The 15,655-nt window shown below is 40.7% G+C and overlaps 2 protein-coding genes across 2 annotated transcripts; one reads left to right on the plus strand and one right to left on the minus strand.

The window, feature by feature from the left end:
- Nucleotides 1-4,234: 4,234 nt before the first annotated feature.
- Nucleotides 4,235-6,561, plus strand: LOC137957041 (uncharacterized). Its single transcript, XM_068804743.1, has 4 exons — nt 4,235-5,188; nt 5,627-5,834; nt 5,961-6,090; nt 6,234-6,561. Exons 1-4 carry the CDS (start codon nt 4,308-4,310, stop codon nt 6,488-6,490), a joined length of 1,476 nt encoding a protein of 491 aa, XP_068660844.1. The 5' UTR covers nt 4,235-4,307; the 3' UTR covers nt 6,491-6,561.
- Nucleotides 6,562-11,509: 4,948 nt separating this feature from the next.
- On the minus strand, nt 11,510-12,259 carry LOC137957150 (protein FANTASTIC FOUR 1-like). Its single transcript, XM_068804882.1, has one exon. It carries the CDS (start codon nt 12,257-12,259, stop codon nt 11,510-11,512), a length of 750 nt encoding a protein of 249 aa, XP_068660983.1.
- Between the last annotated feature and the right edge of the window lie 3,396 nt (nt 12,260-15,655).

Genomic DNA, 15,655 nt, shown 5'->3' on the forward strand with positions numbered 1-15,655 from the left:
TCCTCTGATGGAAACCTACTAGAGCACTTGTAACTTCCTCTAATTCGAGAGTTTCTTTCCCCCAAATCAGAGTCGTAACTAAATTTTCGTACATAGGAGAATTCAGTAGGGAATTCAGCAACATTAACGCCTTGTCTTTGTCTTCGAACTTCACATCAACCCGCCTCAAATCACTAATGAGCTGATTAAAAACGTTGATATGCTGCCTCAAATCCGAGCCCTCTGTCATCTTAAGACCATACAGTTTCTACTTATAATAGAGCTTATTTGTCAACGACTTGGACATATACCGACTTTCTAGTTTCAACCAAACTATCGTCGATGATTCCTCATGGAGATAAAGCCTAATAGTCGTCACAACTTTCGCTTCTATTTCTTTCCAATCCATGTCATCCATTCCTGCGGGTTATTTTTCCGCTCTTCATCAACAAATGGTATCAAAGCTATGCCCTAGAGTTAGCCATGGTGGATGAATCCTCTGAATGTCGAACAAAGGTGGTGGGCCTCGGATTAGATCGCAAAGGGATCCATGGATGCGCTCTATTGGACAGGTGGTGTGCTTTGGATTCTTCATGGACGTGTCATGGCCCCAACAAGGTGAAGAGGAGTTGATCTGGATAGATCATGCTCTCGAGACAGGTGATACTCCATGTAAGGCATGTGTTTCCAACGCATTAGAGTGGAAAATCCAGGTCGGTAGAGAGTGGACGAATGGATGATTGTTTGAGGAGAGGCTCAATGGTTCTTTGTTCGAGGGGAGGATTGTTGGGTATACGACAAAAATCCCACATTGACTAAAAGTGGGGAGGATCATGGATATATAAGTGTGGATACTATTTCTATTGGAATGAGGTTTTTTGGGATAAAAGCCCAAGAACAAATCCATGAGGGCAGAGGCCCAAAGTGGAAAATATCATATCAATGTGGAGATAGGTAGTGTCCATAGTTCTTACATTCTCGCACTTGATCGTTATTCTATTTGACCTCTTTCATCATTTATGGTTTTGCTATCTTGGTGGATTGGGGTTTTGGCTCAACGCTACATGGTGGTTGGATTGGGCTTTTTTAAGTTGCCATCTTGAGTGATTGCTTTAGACTCTTCTTGTTTGTATGATAATTAAATGATATCTCATTCTGACTTGCAGTTACTATTGAATTGGTGAAGGGAAGGCCTATGGAGGAAGTATTGACTATAAAAAACACATAAATTATATTTTTTAAATGTATTATGTTCTTCAAAAAACTAGTACATAAGGCATCTCTTAACATTGATTACATGGTGGTTTTTTCATTCAAAACAATTTTACTCAATTTGTAGTAGAAAATTTATATGAGAAGAAAATGAACTTTGTGGATGTTTGAGGATGAGTGCAAGGTGAATTCTTTGGAAACTTTATCTAATCACATTTACTACAAGTTCTAGTAAGTTATTTTGTTTATTTTCAAATTCTCTCTGTCCGTTGCTGAGCTTTATTGTTCACCATATAAATGGTTGTTCTTTTTGCCATAAAATAGAGGAGCAGTTATCTTTTCTGTACTCTCTTCACTTCAGTTTTTGAAAATGTTACAGCAGTTACATTTCCATTTATCTGGACTTTTAGTCCAACCTGGAAGTCTAATGTGTTTTGGTTGCTGGCAGCACTGGGTATCCAATGCCATATTTGGCGTACTGGGGATCCTGTTGAAATTTTGAATCTGCAATTGGTTCATCAGCATAATTGCCAGTCATGGGGTATCATTATAATAGTGAAATAAAGCTTTGCACTCAGATCACTTGTACATCTTCTTTATAGATGTTTCTGGTGTACGAAAAACAATGTCTTGTTTGTCATATTTTTATGTTTTATAATTTGTGAGGTTTCAATTTGTTTGTTCATATACAACTTCCATTTAGCCAGACAGTAAGCCTTTTTGAATTGAGGTAGCCATGGTTTTGCATTTTTAGATTGAGTTAATCTTTTGACGCTGATTGTGCAAGTTTCCTCAGTAAATTTCAATGGCGTCTGGTACTCCAGTTCTTCTATGCAGAGGGCCTAGGCTTGACTAAGTATAGTTTTCATAACTACAACCAGGGATGCCATTCTACTCTTTAATCAAATAATTGTGATTTGACCTCCAGTTTCTGGAAAAGAAAGCAGGTGTCTTTCCAGGAACCATTTCAGAAGGCTTGCTTGGTTTATAATATGTTTTTTTGTAGGGTGAAATCTACGTTTACTAAACCTCTGAGTCACGGCAATTAGAGTCTGTAAAATTTCCAAATCTGTACTTTTCACTAACCTACCGTGTATGTCATTTGACATCAGCCGTTATCAAAGCCTGAAATTCTTCTAGTTAATTTGCAGAGAAATAAAGCATTTGGTTGAACAGGAAGTTGCAGTAGTAGCCAGATGTAGAGTATCTTGGATGAGTATCAGGGAAGGAATTAAACTCCTTTAAAAGTAGATGAAACTGTTTTCTTCAATCAAGATGTACTCAAGTTTGGTAAGAAGCAAGATAAAAAAGGATGAAGACGATAAGAGGAATATGTGGATGGGAAGTTGGAATAAAGAACTAAAGGGAAAAGATGAGAAAAAAGTGAAGTGAAGTGAAGAAATAAAGAGCTAGCACCCGATCGTTCCCTCCAGGTAGCTTCGTGCTTTCCGGTAGTGGGAACTCTCAAGGGGTCAATGTCGACTGGGTTTGGTTAATGATCATATTTGCCCTTGCTGATTATTTCAGTTTAAATGCAGATAAATTTCCAGCTCCTGGATAGGCAGGAACATATCTGCACTGCGTGGGAGGCAAAGGAGCGGAGAAAGAAACAAAAGGTACTACTCCCATGAATGAAAATCTGATATTTTTATCCGAGAAACAGATCTACAGTTCTTTTTTGTATAATCAGAACTTTTGCTTTTATAATTAATCTTCCAAGATAAATACAGTGAAGAAAGATCCTTTTAAAGCTTGTATAGATTCAACATACCTAAGACACTGAAAAGACGAGGACGCCGAATCGATTCTACAGCATTATTTTATCCGAACCCATATCAAACTGCTTCTTTTTCTACTGAGTTTTGGGATCTGGCATGGCTGGCACCGAGAAGAAGATGCCCTGTATAGCACAATGACTAAAAGAAGATAGGAATTTCATGAGAGGAAAAGTTGCAGCCACCAATAATAAAAGAATAAAGTTCCCATAAAAAAAGGGATCAAGTTGCAGTTCAGTGCTGCTACTCTTCTCCCTTTTCCCCAACCACTCCTATCCATTTTCAGGTCCTTTTTCTCGGCTTTCTTCCCCCCCTTTGCATACTTGACATAAATTTCCTTCGCCTTGACGAGCATGAAGAGAGAGAGAGAGAGAGAGCAGAGAGCAACAACCACATGCTTCCAAGTGATTCAACCCAGAAAAGAAAAAAGTTTTTTATATAAGTGTTTGATGAAGTCACAAGGGGTCCCCAGCGAGTCCAGCCACTTTTGCGTCTCACCTTCCTCTTCACAGCAAAATCCAGCTCCTCCCAAGTCCATACTCTCTTTCCAATAAACAAAGCAAAGCAGAAAATAAGACACGTCCTTAATTCCTTTAAAGAAACACATTCGTCAACCTTTCGATGCCGCCTACTCTCTTCTCTCCCCTTCCCCTTTCTATTAAAACCAAAAAGACTAACCAGGCCATGATCGCACAATTATTGCTTTCGTACCCAAACTGCCCTTTATGGTCTCTGCTATTGTAAAACATTACATGTGTACTGGAACTGCACCCGCCATTAATGTCTTGAAGTTCATGCTGGTGCAGCTTCATCACTACGGCATTCAAATGAGACATCCATCATTAAAATCCTAGATTTGAGTTGGGTCGAGGGGGATCAGCCAACCTGAAATCGTAAATAATTTGTTTCTGAATTATGGGCAAATGCTAATTCTAATTTCCGATCAGAGAGGAAATGTATGATGAGATGAGCAGAGAAGGGCAAGTTTGAGAATATGAGAGAGAGAGAGAGAGAGAGTACCGTTATAAAATATTCAAATCAACGTCAAATCATTAACCTAAAGTAGTTAAGAGAGGCAGAGGCCAACTGGTCATAGGAGGAGGAGGGCCCACTCAAGGAAACTCTCAACATTAGCCCACGTGTCAAGTGTTGACGTGCAGCAAACCAGATCCTACTTGCATGGATTGGGGTGCTATTACTATTTAAAATGGAAAGCAGTTGGTCACTTGTGCCAAGTGTCACTGCAACCATTGGTCTGATCACTGGTTTCTTCTTCGTCTCCAACTAAAACATAAACTAAACTAATCCAAATTCATCTTCCATGTCGAGAAAATCCCACTGATGACCCCAAAATCATCTCAAAATTTCTTCATGTGCTCTTCCTTCAGAAAAAGCAGAATTTCATCCAATTTTTTCTGTAGCCGTTTCTCTGCCATGTTCAGGGTCCTTAACCGCAAGTTCCGGAGGTTGTACTCGAGATTCCGGTGGCCGCTCCGCCGCCCCGTCAAGACCAGGATCATAATACGAACATTTGGTAGGCCAAAACCGAAGCCGCAGCAGAAGGCAGAAGACAAAAACCGAATGGACCCCCCCTCTGATGGGTCGAAACCGATTCGAATTGCTACTTTTAACGCCGCCATGTTTTCCATGGCGCCTGCGGTGCCCAAAGTCGATAGGCCTAGCTTTTCGGGTTATGAAGAAGAAATCTTTCAGGAGAGCAGGCGAGAAATACAGGAGCTGGATATCAGGGGCAAGTCGATGAATGATCGACCTAAGAGTATACTCAAGCAAGTTCCTGCTATGAATTCTCACAGTTCTGAGTTCTTGACCAAGCAGCAGAATTTTGCAAAATCGAAGTTACGCGTCTCCATCAATCTCCCCGATAATGAAATATCTAAAGAACGGAATCAAAAGGGAAAAGCGCCAATGTGGAGTGTGAGCTCTCCAGCCCGTGCCCTGAATTATAGAGAAGGCGAGAGTTTGAGAAGTAACAGAACGATTCTCGAAGTTCTGAGAGAGGTGGATGCAGATATTTTAGGATTGCAAGACGTGAAAGCTGACGAAGAGAAAGGCATGAAGCCTCTGTCTGATTTGGCTGATGCTTTGGGGATGAAATACGTTTTTGCAGAGAGCTGGGCGCCAGAGTACGGAAACGCAGTTCTTTCGCGATGGCCTATCAAGAGGTGGAAAGCACAGAAGATCTTTGATGATACTGATTTCAGGTAAGAAATCCTTACTGTTCTTATTGTTCCTCTTGAACTACCTTAAAAAATTCTACTGACCCAGAACCAAAAAATGTCCCACTTACCCAATTCCTCCCTCATTTTGCTTTTCTTTCTGTTTTCAGTCTGCGTTCTTGCTTAGATTGACTTCCCCTATGTCCTGACCAATTTGAACAGCTGCTATAGTTCTTCGTTTCTTGGAACGTATGTCAGCACCATTACGAATTTCCGTTCTCAATTTAGCTTCAGTTCCTGCTGGTACTCTGTTTTTCCCTTTTATTCGTTTCAACGAAAACCTGAACCCGGTGCCGTACAAATTTCCGCAATTATCCTTCTGAGTCCAAAACAATCGAAATCACATACATTTGCAGACTTTTTTTTTAAGAGCACTGGATGTAGTTATGGGTTGACAATGGAGCTATGAAATCCTTGGCACAGGAACGTGTTGAAAGTCACTGTTGATGTGCCTCATTCTGGGGAGATGAATTTCCACTGCACCCATCTTGATCATCTAGATGAGAGCTGGCGAATGAAACAGATTAATACCATAATTCAGTCCGATGACGGGCCTCACATTATTGCCGGCGGCCTCAATTCCCTCGACGGAACAGATTATTCTGCAGAGAGATGGTCAGACATTGTCAAAGTAAAGCTTCTCATCTCGTGTCTATTCAACTTTTTTAACAATTAATCACGAAACAAAGAACTGCCCATTAGGTAAGAAAGAGATCAAAATATCTGAAACGAAACAAGCTGGTCTTGATTCTTTCAGTACTACGAAGAAATTGGAAAACCCACTCCGAAGGTGGAGGTGATGAAGTTCTTGAAGGAGAGGAGATACGTGGATGCAAAAGACTTCGCAGGCGAATGCGAATCGGTGGTCATGATTGTGAAAGGGCAAGGTAGGGGATTCAATAAACAGATCTAATTTCTTTAAACCCGAACCAGTTAATAGGAAGTGTCATGAGAAAAAAAAAAAAAAAAACAATTGAAACAGAGAAGACAGAATGCTAACGGGTTCTTGCTCTGCGGTCATGGGTGGCAGATGTACAGGGGACGTGCAAGTATGGTACCCGGGTCGATTACATACTCGCATCATCGGATTCTCCCTACAAATTTGTACCAGGATCTTACACGGTGCTTTCATCGAAGGGGACCTCCGATCATCACATAGTGAGGGTGAGCGTCCAAGTGAGTAAAGAGGAGGAAGAAGAAGCGCGACGGCGGAAACAAAAACAGAAGAGAAGGCTCGTGAGAATAAGAAACCCTACATCAAGGGGGATTTGGACGACTAACTTGTAACGATTTGCATTCCTTACTCTGTTAACATACCGCACCTCTGGATGTAATTTTTTTCCCCTTTTCAGGGTGATTGTTTGTAATTGTTATTGTTTTTCTTTCATTGGAATTTGAAAGGAATATACTTGGAAATGTTAAAAGTGCTTCAGCAATTATTAAATTTAGGGAATTTTAAAAAAAAATTATAATACAAATAACCAACTTTTGAACTTAATTGTATAAATAACCAATTTTAATAAGTCAACTGTACAAGTGCATAGTCAAAGGTGACATGTAAACTTTGACCGCTTATGTGCTTATGTGGTGCCATGTCATCAAACCACATCAGCACCTAAAGAATCTTACGCTATGTCACCCACCACGTCTTCGATAAACCACATCCTCCCTATAGGATGACACATTTTCTAATGCCACGTAAGCCCTCAATGTTAGCTTGTCTTTTTTCTCCCATTTTTTTCTCTAAATTGGACGGACAATTGGCATGAATGTTAATTCTTCTCTCTTTTTTTTAAAATAATTGTGAGTCGACAAATCATTGTTTGTAAATTAAAGTATAATAATTTAATACATATATTGTAATTTTATACTTTTAATAAAATTTTAGACTTTTTATAATAGCATTATTAATATTATAAAAATAATTAGCAAATCATCTTACATCGTTCCTCCCCATCCACATAGGCTACTATCATCCAAGGATGGTCCGATGGGTTTAATACATATCTCAACGTAAATATATTCCAAATGGGGTGTCGCGGTGCCATTGTTTTGGGATGGTGGAGAATTCTCTGCAATCTTCTAAAAAACCAGCTGTCCTGCGTGTCGTATGGAAATACGAGTAATAATCAACTCCGACGACAAGGAAGAGATAATGTTCCATCGTGAGGTGTGCCGCAAACAGAAAAGGAGGTCTGAAGCGGCTAATCTCTTCTCTACCGGCCATATCCGAGCGTCACCACATTACGGCCTTCAGGAAGAGGTGGCGGAACTAGTCATGGTTCCCATAGAACGGAAAATCAAACTATGGTCTGTTGAGACATGTTGAAAATTACGAGGATACTGTCACATGTATGATTTTTTATTCTTCTCCATCCTCATCTCTTTGGATCATTGACTCTAGGGCCTCCTAATATTTGACTAGTAATATTGATATCTTGTATTTACAATCTCCTTATCCCAACGATAGGTTTGTCTTTGTAGCAGATAGATCTCAAACTAAGGTACAAAGCATGAGATCTACTTCCCATACACCTTAATTTCACTTAAATGATGTTTTTTTTGTTCCTCAATTTCCATTGAGTTTACTATCTATTACTCAGACTATCAAGAAGTTTCATTGTTTCATAAGATTTTTATCCAACTCGTTATATTTTCCAACATTTATAGACTAAACAGATGATTGGTGGAGACCATGGGCAAGGAGGTCTTTACTTCTTAGACAACCCAACATTCACTGTTGCGGCAAGTTCACATGTAAAGGGTCTCGGGTGACATAAAATATTGGGACCTCTTTCATTACACTCCATAGAGTCATTGTTTCCCTCTTTTAAGAATATTTATGAATTACTATGTTCTAAAAGTGAGTTTTCTTGTGGTGTCAAATGTACTCCATCAGCTACCATTTGGTAGCTTAGATTGTATCCCAATGTTTTATGACAATGTTGTATCTGTTAATTTTTCATTCTTTTTATATCCTTAAACGTTACAAAGATTTTGAGCTTTTTAATTGAGAAAACTCCTCCCAGACTATCTTAAGGAGTCGCAAGTCTTTAAAAAAAAATTAAATAATTAGACTGAATTTTAAAAATCCATTCAAAACATAAGTGTTTGAAAATGAACATCCCTAGGAATGGATGATCTCTGTCCATAAACGTGCTCTTGCAAATGTAGGCAACACCCAAGGGAACGCCAAGATAAAGGTACCTGAACCTAAGTCTTTTATCGGCAAAAGAGATCCAAAGGTCATAACTAATTTTCTATGGCAAGTGGAGCAATATTTTCATGCAAGCAAGCTGTTGGACGAACAAGCTAAGGTTAGTACTATTGTCATGTTCTTATCTGATGATGTTATTCTCTGGTGGAGAAGATGCATGGGAGATGAGCAAGAGGGAGAGGACCCCATCCACACTTGGGATGATTTCAAGAGGGAGCTGCGGAGGCAGTTCTTTCCTGAAGATATTGAGTACTAAGCAAGGAAGGAAGGCACCATTAGAGACTATGTACAATCCTTCACTTCCCTTATGCTTTGTATCTCCAATATGCAGATGAAGATCGTCTCTTTTCCTTTATTGCTGGCTTACGTCCATGGGTTGAGCAAGAATTGAGAAGATGGGAAGTAAAGACATTAGCTTCAACTTTATCTACTGCTGAAAAGTTAACCAAATATGAGAAAAAGAATGATTCGACTAACAAAGTATCTAAGGAAATAACAATGGTAAAACGAATTTTAAGAAGAAGGAGAAAGGGGAGAAGAAGTCATGGGCAAAGGGCGCCAAGGCTAGGCCGGAAGAGAAGAAAAGAGGGGACAAACAGAAAAAGAAGGTTCATTGTTTCATATATGAGGGAGAGCACTATGCGAGAGATTGTCCTAAAAAGAAGCTCCTCAATGCTGCTCAAACTGAGGTGAACAATGGAGGAATTGAGTGTAGGATGGGTTCCCTAACACTTTTCAATGTTGTTGTCCACCCAAAGGAGAAGAAGGGTGCTCCACTTTCAGTATGACCCTTAAGAGAACTTCTTTTTATCTCTCTAATACTTGTTGGACGTACTGTTAGAGCAATGGTGAACACTAGCGCCACCCACAACTTCCTTTCGGATGAAGAGGTTAGACACCTAAAGATACGAAGAGAGAAAGATGAGAGCAAAATGAAAGTTGTAAATTTTGCTTCTCGTGAAGTCCAAGGCATTGCCAAGAACGTCCCAGTGGAGATAGGCAAGTGGGTTAGGTTTCTGAATTTTACTATTGTTGACATGGATGATTTTAATGTGATTTTTGGAATTGAGTTTTTCACGATTTGTAAGACTTTTGTAATGCCACATGTTGGGGTAGTGGGGATTATGGATGAGCAAAATCCTTGTATTGTTTCTAAGTTTGACTTTCAGATAATGTATAAGGCGGGGAAGGCTAATGGTTCTACAGACGCGCTAAGCAGAAAGGTGGATGCACCTAACTCTTACGAGGAAGAGACCAACCGGAGCTTGGGGCACATGGAGCAGCTAGCACCAGCAAGTGCGGTCCTGGCGCACGCAGTAACCCTTCCAACTTGCGCGGTAACCAACAACCAGGCTCAAATGCAAATGGCGCAACAACCGCTTGCAAGAGTGCAAACGTGCATGGCGCAACAAACTAGAGCAACATGCTCGCACGCGGCTAAGGAGGAAACGCGCATGGCATCTTGCATTTGAGTGGCGACAACCCCGCATATAGCAACAACCGGCACTTGCTTCACGCGCACCACGCGTGGTGCGGTAGCAGCAGAACATGAAGAGGTGTGCGGCGCGTACGTAAGCACAGAAGACATGCACTTTGTACAAGGCCCGCACGCGCATGGAAGACCATCTTGGCGCAGAAACAGAAAATGCGACTTTGCGATTACGAGCCTTAGTAACAATTACACAGGTTAGTGTTTCGTTGTTAGACAGGATTCGCACTGGACTTCGCCAAGACGCCCAAGCTTACAACATTGTGCAAGCTGCAGCCTTGGGCGAGACGAGAAGATTTTGGCTTGACGACAGATTGCTCAAGACCAAAGGTAATCGACTTTATGTGCCTAAGTACGATAACCTACGACATGACCTCTTGAGGGAATGTTATGATACCTTGTAGGCCGGACATCCAGGTCAAAGAAGGAAATTGGCCTTGTTGTCTGACCAATATTATTGGTCGGATATGGAGAATGATGTGGAGGAGTTTGTGTGCACGTGTCTTATCTGTCAACAAGAGAAGATCGAACAACACAAGCCTAGGGGTTTGCTACAACCCTTACCTAGTCCAAATCGGTCGTGGGAGTCTGTTTCAATGGACTTCATCTCTGGATTACATAAGAAAGATGGGTTAGTGTTTATCATGGTGGTGGTAGATAGATTTACTAAATATGGTAGGTGCCAAGTGATTGTACGACATACGAACCAGCTAGGGCATTAATGACACATGTGGTGAAGTACTGGGGCATGCCCACAACGATCATCAGTGATCGTGACCCCAGATTCACTGGGAAGAGGATAGTTGACTCTCAAGCCCCCATGGATATATCTACTACCTTTGACAATAGGGTAGACTATATCATTGTAGACCGAGAGGACATAGAGAAGAACATCAAGCTATGGCATTATATTACTTTTGTTTTATTTACACCAATTCCATTATTTTTATTTTAATAATAAAAATTGAAGAAAATTTTTAAAAACTATTATGAACATGAATGCATGAGATAATGAATAATTGAAGAATAAAAAGAAACCAAATTGTAAGTCATTTAAATTCAAATTTGATCATTAAATTAAAAATCAAATACACCTAAGTTTGGATTAGATTCACAATCTTTTTTTTTTTTTTGTGACAGTTACAAAGAATCTTTACAAATGTAAGAGGCCCATATTGTGACCGGCTTGAGCAGAAAAGGAGTCCACACGCGTCCACAGCTTTTCCTTCCGGAACGCAACAGACCTCATCACCTAATCATCTAATATAGATATTTATTTTAAACAAAAATGACGATGGACTCCCCGCTTTTATCTTTTGTTTTGCACAAGTCGCTTTCCTTCTTTTTCGGTTGCCCTTGCCCGCCGATGGCAGCCTTTGTAATTATAGACTCTCTATAATGACGTCAGTTGCGGGCCCCTCCCTCTTTCCGCCGAATTCAACCTTCTAATATTGGGGCGTAAAAGCGTAAAACACGCCCTACTTCTCATCGCCCAAATCAGATCTTTGTCTGTTTTTCGTCGGACAATCATGAATTTCCAGAACTGCCCCTGCCTTTGCCGGCGCCGCCGGTTGTGAAGCGTGACGCCGTCCGTTCTCACTCACGAGGTAGTCACGCAACGTGAAATCCAGATAGAAGAGAAATGGTTGCCGAGATGATGACATCTCTGGAAGTGAAACTCCCACTTCCCGCAGTGCTCTTCTTCTTCTTCTCTTCGCTCTGCTTCTCTCTTTTCTTCTTTATTCTCTTCCTCCTTGTGTTCGTCTTCGTTTTCTTCTTCTATTCGTTGCGTGGATTTCACGACCTGTAATCTGAGGCGTCCGCCCTCTCGTTTAGCGCAGAAAACCTCCGGACGTTCGATCCGCACCTCCGTCAGCAGGACCCTTCCGTCCTTTCTGTCCGCCTTCAGGAAAGACCTCGACCGCCCTTTCGGATCCAATCCAGGCAACGGCGGGGGAAACTTCGTCTCCATCTTCCTCGACTGCAATCTCGATTTCCGTATCCATCTCTCTCGATCCATCTGATCTTCTCTAACTGCCACGACTCCCCTCTCGTCGATCCCTTCACGCGTAGCTACTCTCTCGTCGGAGCTCTCAGACCCTAGCGTCTCCGTACAAGTCAAGAATCCATCACCGTCGCCGTCGCGGCCACCTTCATCATCAAAAGTGAGAGCGTCGTCCTCCTTGTCTCCAGAGTTTTTTCCGACGGCAGAGGACTCGACGACGTTGGCTGGTTTTTGAAACTTACGGGCGATGAGGCAGAGACCACCGGGGGAGGGAAGAGAGAAATGCCGGCGGTCGTCGACGTCGGAGAGGCCGAAAAGGGTCTGAAAAGATTTGCAGAAGCTCATAGTTTGGCTCTCGTTTGGCCAGAAGGGTTGACTCTTAAAGGAATAAATAGGAGGAGAGGGAGAGGGAGAGGGAGAAAAGAAAAAGGGGAGACGGTGGGCCGGAGTCGGGGCTCTGAACCGGTTGTTGATAATTGACAAATAAATGATGAGATAAAAAAGAAAATAAAGCGGGAATGGCGAGTGAATAGCGTACGTAACGCGAAAGGAAGCCGCAGGATGAGGTACGACCGGGTCCACTCCTCTCACACCTTTTTTCTTTTAAAAAAAGAAATTCTTTCTAGTTAGGGTCGAAAGAAGGGACAGGCTGTGTGACCTGTGGAGGGTGGTGGCGCCAGACACGGGCGTCGCGCTCCCTGCTTTTGACTCTTTCACCCTGTCTCTGACTCCTTTGGAAGGGGCCCTCCTTGGACAGGCTTAGTGGAGGCGGCAGGACTCCGAGAGTGTATCATCTCGAGCATCCATCGATCGAGAGGCTCTCTGAATCTGGCAACTGGACAAAATAAGATTCGGGGCGGAATGAAACGGGTGAAGGACAATTTGAATGCGTTATCTAACGGATTTGTTTTCCAACAAGTACGCCTGTCACAGGAACACCTTTCAATTTTTTTATTTTTTATGATGAACGGCAAACAAACAATCACAGATAAGTATAATCCCTCAATAGAAGTTTCCAATCAATAGATTTACAAATCCGAGTCCATCCTGATCTTTTCCACTTCTCCACTCGATCGACAACCATCACATACATCGTTTCGCCACGCACGTTCATTCACGTGCATGAGGGGGAATGCAATAGGATCGTTGCAATTTGCAAAGCACAAACTAATCGGAAAGAGGAAACTATTTTCTAACAAATTAAATTGGAAAAAGAAAGAGCATTTTTGTAGCTACATTTATATTAATTTTAAAATCGAGACACACAAAAGTGTTTCAAATAATATTTTTTCGATGATTGATCTTTCTTCTCCTAATGGAGGCTTTTAATAATACATTTAGAACCTAATTAAGATCTAATTTAGATCATAGAATAAAAAATAAATCGTTTCCTATAATTACGATAACAAATTATAAAATTTATAGCTCATTTCAACACTCTCCCTCAAGTTGGTGCATAAATGTCGATCATACTCATTATGTCAATTATACCATGAAATACTTTCCCTGATACTCCTTTTGTGAGCATATCAGCCAGTTGACTCTCGGATGGAATAAAAGGAAATTGTATAATCTCCGCATCGAGGTTTTCCTTAATGAAATGACGATCAACTGCAACATGTTTAGTGCGATCATGTTGAACAGGATTTTTTTGCAATCTCGATGGCTGCCTTACTATCATGATGGAGATTCATAGATTTAGCATATTCAATACTTAAGTCTATCAGTATATTTTGTCTCTATAACAATTCGCATACACCATGAGCCATGCCGCAAAATTTAGCTTCAGCACTTGATCTTGATACTACCTTCTATCTGTTACTTCTCCACGTGACAAAATTACCCTCCACAAAAGTAAAGTAACCAGACGTGGATCTTCTGGTTGTCTGATCTCTTGCCGAATCAGAATCTGTGTATCCTTCAATGTTCAGACACCCTTTTTTGTGAATAACAAACCTTTTTCCTAGAGCACTCTTTAAGTATCTCAAAATCCAATAGACCGTTTCCATATGTTCTTCACTTGCTTCATGCATCAACTGACTCACAACGCTCAATGCATATGCTACATCAGATCTTGTGTATGATAGGTAGATTAATCTTCCAACTAATCGCTGATAACGCCCTTTATCTGTTGGGATTTGATCTGGGAGAATTCTGAGCTTATGATTCTTTTCTATGGGCGTCTCTACTGGTTTACAATCAAGCATTCCAGTTTCGGCTAAAAGATCCAACACATATTTTTGTTGTGAAAGGAAGACTCCATGTTTCGATCTTGCCACCTCAATTACCAAAAAATATTTAAGTTGCTCGAGATCCTTTATTTCGAATTTAGTGGCTAAATACTCCTGTAAAGCTTGCGCTTCACATGAGTCATCTCCTGTCAAGACCATATCATCAACATATACAATTAAAGCCGTTACTTTTCCTCCTTTATGTTTTATAAACAAAGTATGATCTGAATTACTTTGCTTATAGCCAAACTCCTTCATTGTAGCCGAGAATCTCCCAAACCATGATCTAGGTGATTGTTTCAGCTTGTACAATGACTTCTTCAATTTATAGACATCACCTTGACATAAAGAACCAATTTTGATTTCGGGTGGTAGCTCCATGTAGACTTCTTCTTCTAAATCTCCATTGAGAAAGACATTTTTAGCATCAAATTGTTGCAGAGTCCAGTCCCGATTTGTTGCTATTGATATAAGAATACGAATTGTATTGATCTTAGCTACTGGTGCAAAAGTATCTTGATAGTCTATCCCATACCTTTACGTATATCCCTTTGCAATTAGCCGAGCTTTATATCTTTCAATACTTCCATACGGTTTGAGTTTCACCGTGACACCCATCGACATCCAATTGTCATCACTCCTTTAGGCTGTGAAACAAGTTCCCACGTGGCATTCTTTTGTAGAGCCTCCATCTCTTCGTTCATCGCCTTTTTCCATTTTGGATAAGCTAATGCATCCTGCACATTACCAGGAATAAAAACACTAGATAATTGATCAACAGTAAATGCATACGATTTAGTCAACCTATGGGAGGACACATAATTATTGATTGAGTATTTTGTCTTGGCTTTAAGATCAGGTTCATACAATTTCTTTGGAACACCCCTATTCAATCTTTGTGGATATTTAGGAGTTACATTTTCTATAGGAACACGTTTCAATAGATTCTTCAAACACATGATTCGTATTTACCTGAGGAGAAACATTCTGGGTTGATTCTTTAGTTGATGGTGCAGACAGAGGCAACTCTGAGGATTCTTCAGGAGAGTCTTGTTGCATATAATGACGACCTGGTTGGTTAAAAAATTCATTTACCGCTTCTAACTCAGCACCTCCACTATTCTTGTTGATTAAATAATTCATTCACTGCTTCTAACTCAATAAACTCAGCCCCTCCGCTATTCTGTTGTTGAACATTCTCTTCACTTGAGCTCTCCCTCTGAAGAGAATTCCGAGAGACTCCCCCTGAGTAATAAGGTTGTAGTTCATGGAAATATGTATCTAAAGTTACATGGAGTTTTCTGGTGTGTGGATCATAACACCGCTATCCGTTTTGAAAATCAGAATAGCCAACAAAAGAACATCGTTCGGCACATGGATCAAGTTTATTTTGCAAGACTTTTGGGATATGAACATATACAACACACCCAAAAACCCGGGGTTCAAGATTCGGAAGATGGGGAATGGAAATGAGGGAGTACAATTTTTGTTGAGGTGTTTGAAAGTCTAT

Source organism: Aristolochia californica, unplaced genomic scaffold (genome assembly GCF_029961685.1).
Source record: "Aristolochia californica isolate CCGP_79_NKW_82.1479 unplaced genomic scaffold, dmAriCali1.0.hap1 SCAF_2, whole genome shotgun sequence".
In the NCBI taxonomy this organism is placed as follows: Eukaryota; Viridiplantae; Streptophyta; class Magnoliopsida; order Piperales; family Aristolochiaceae; genus Aristolochia; species Aristolochia californica.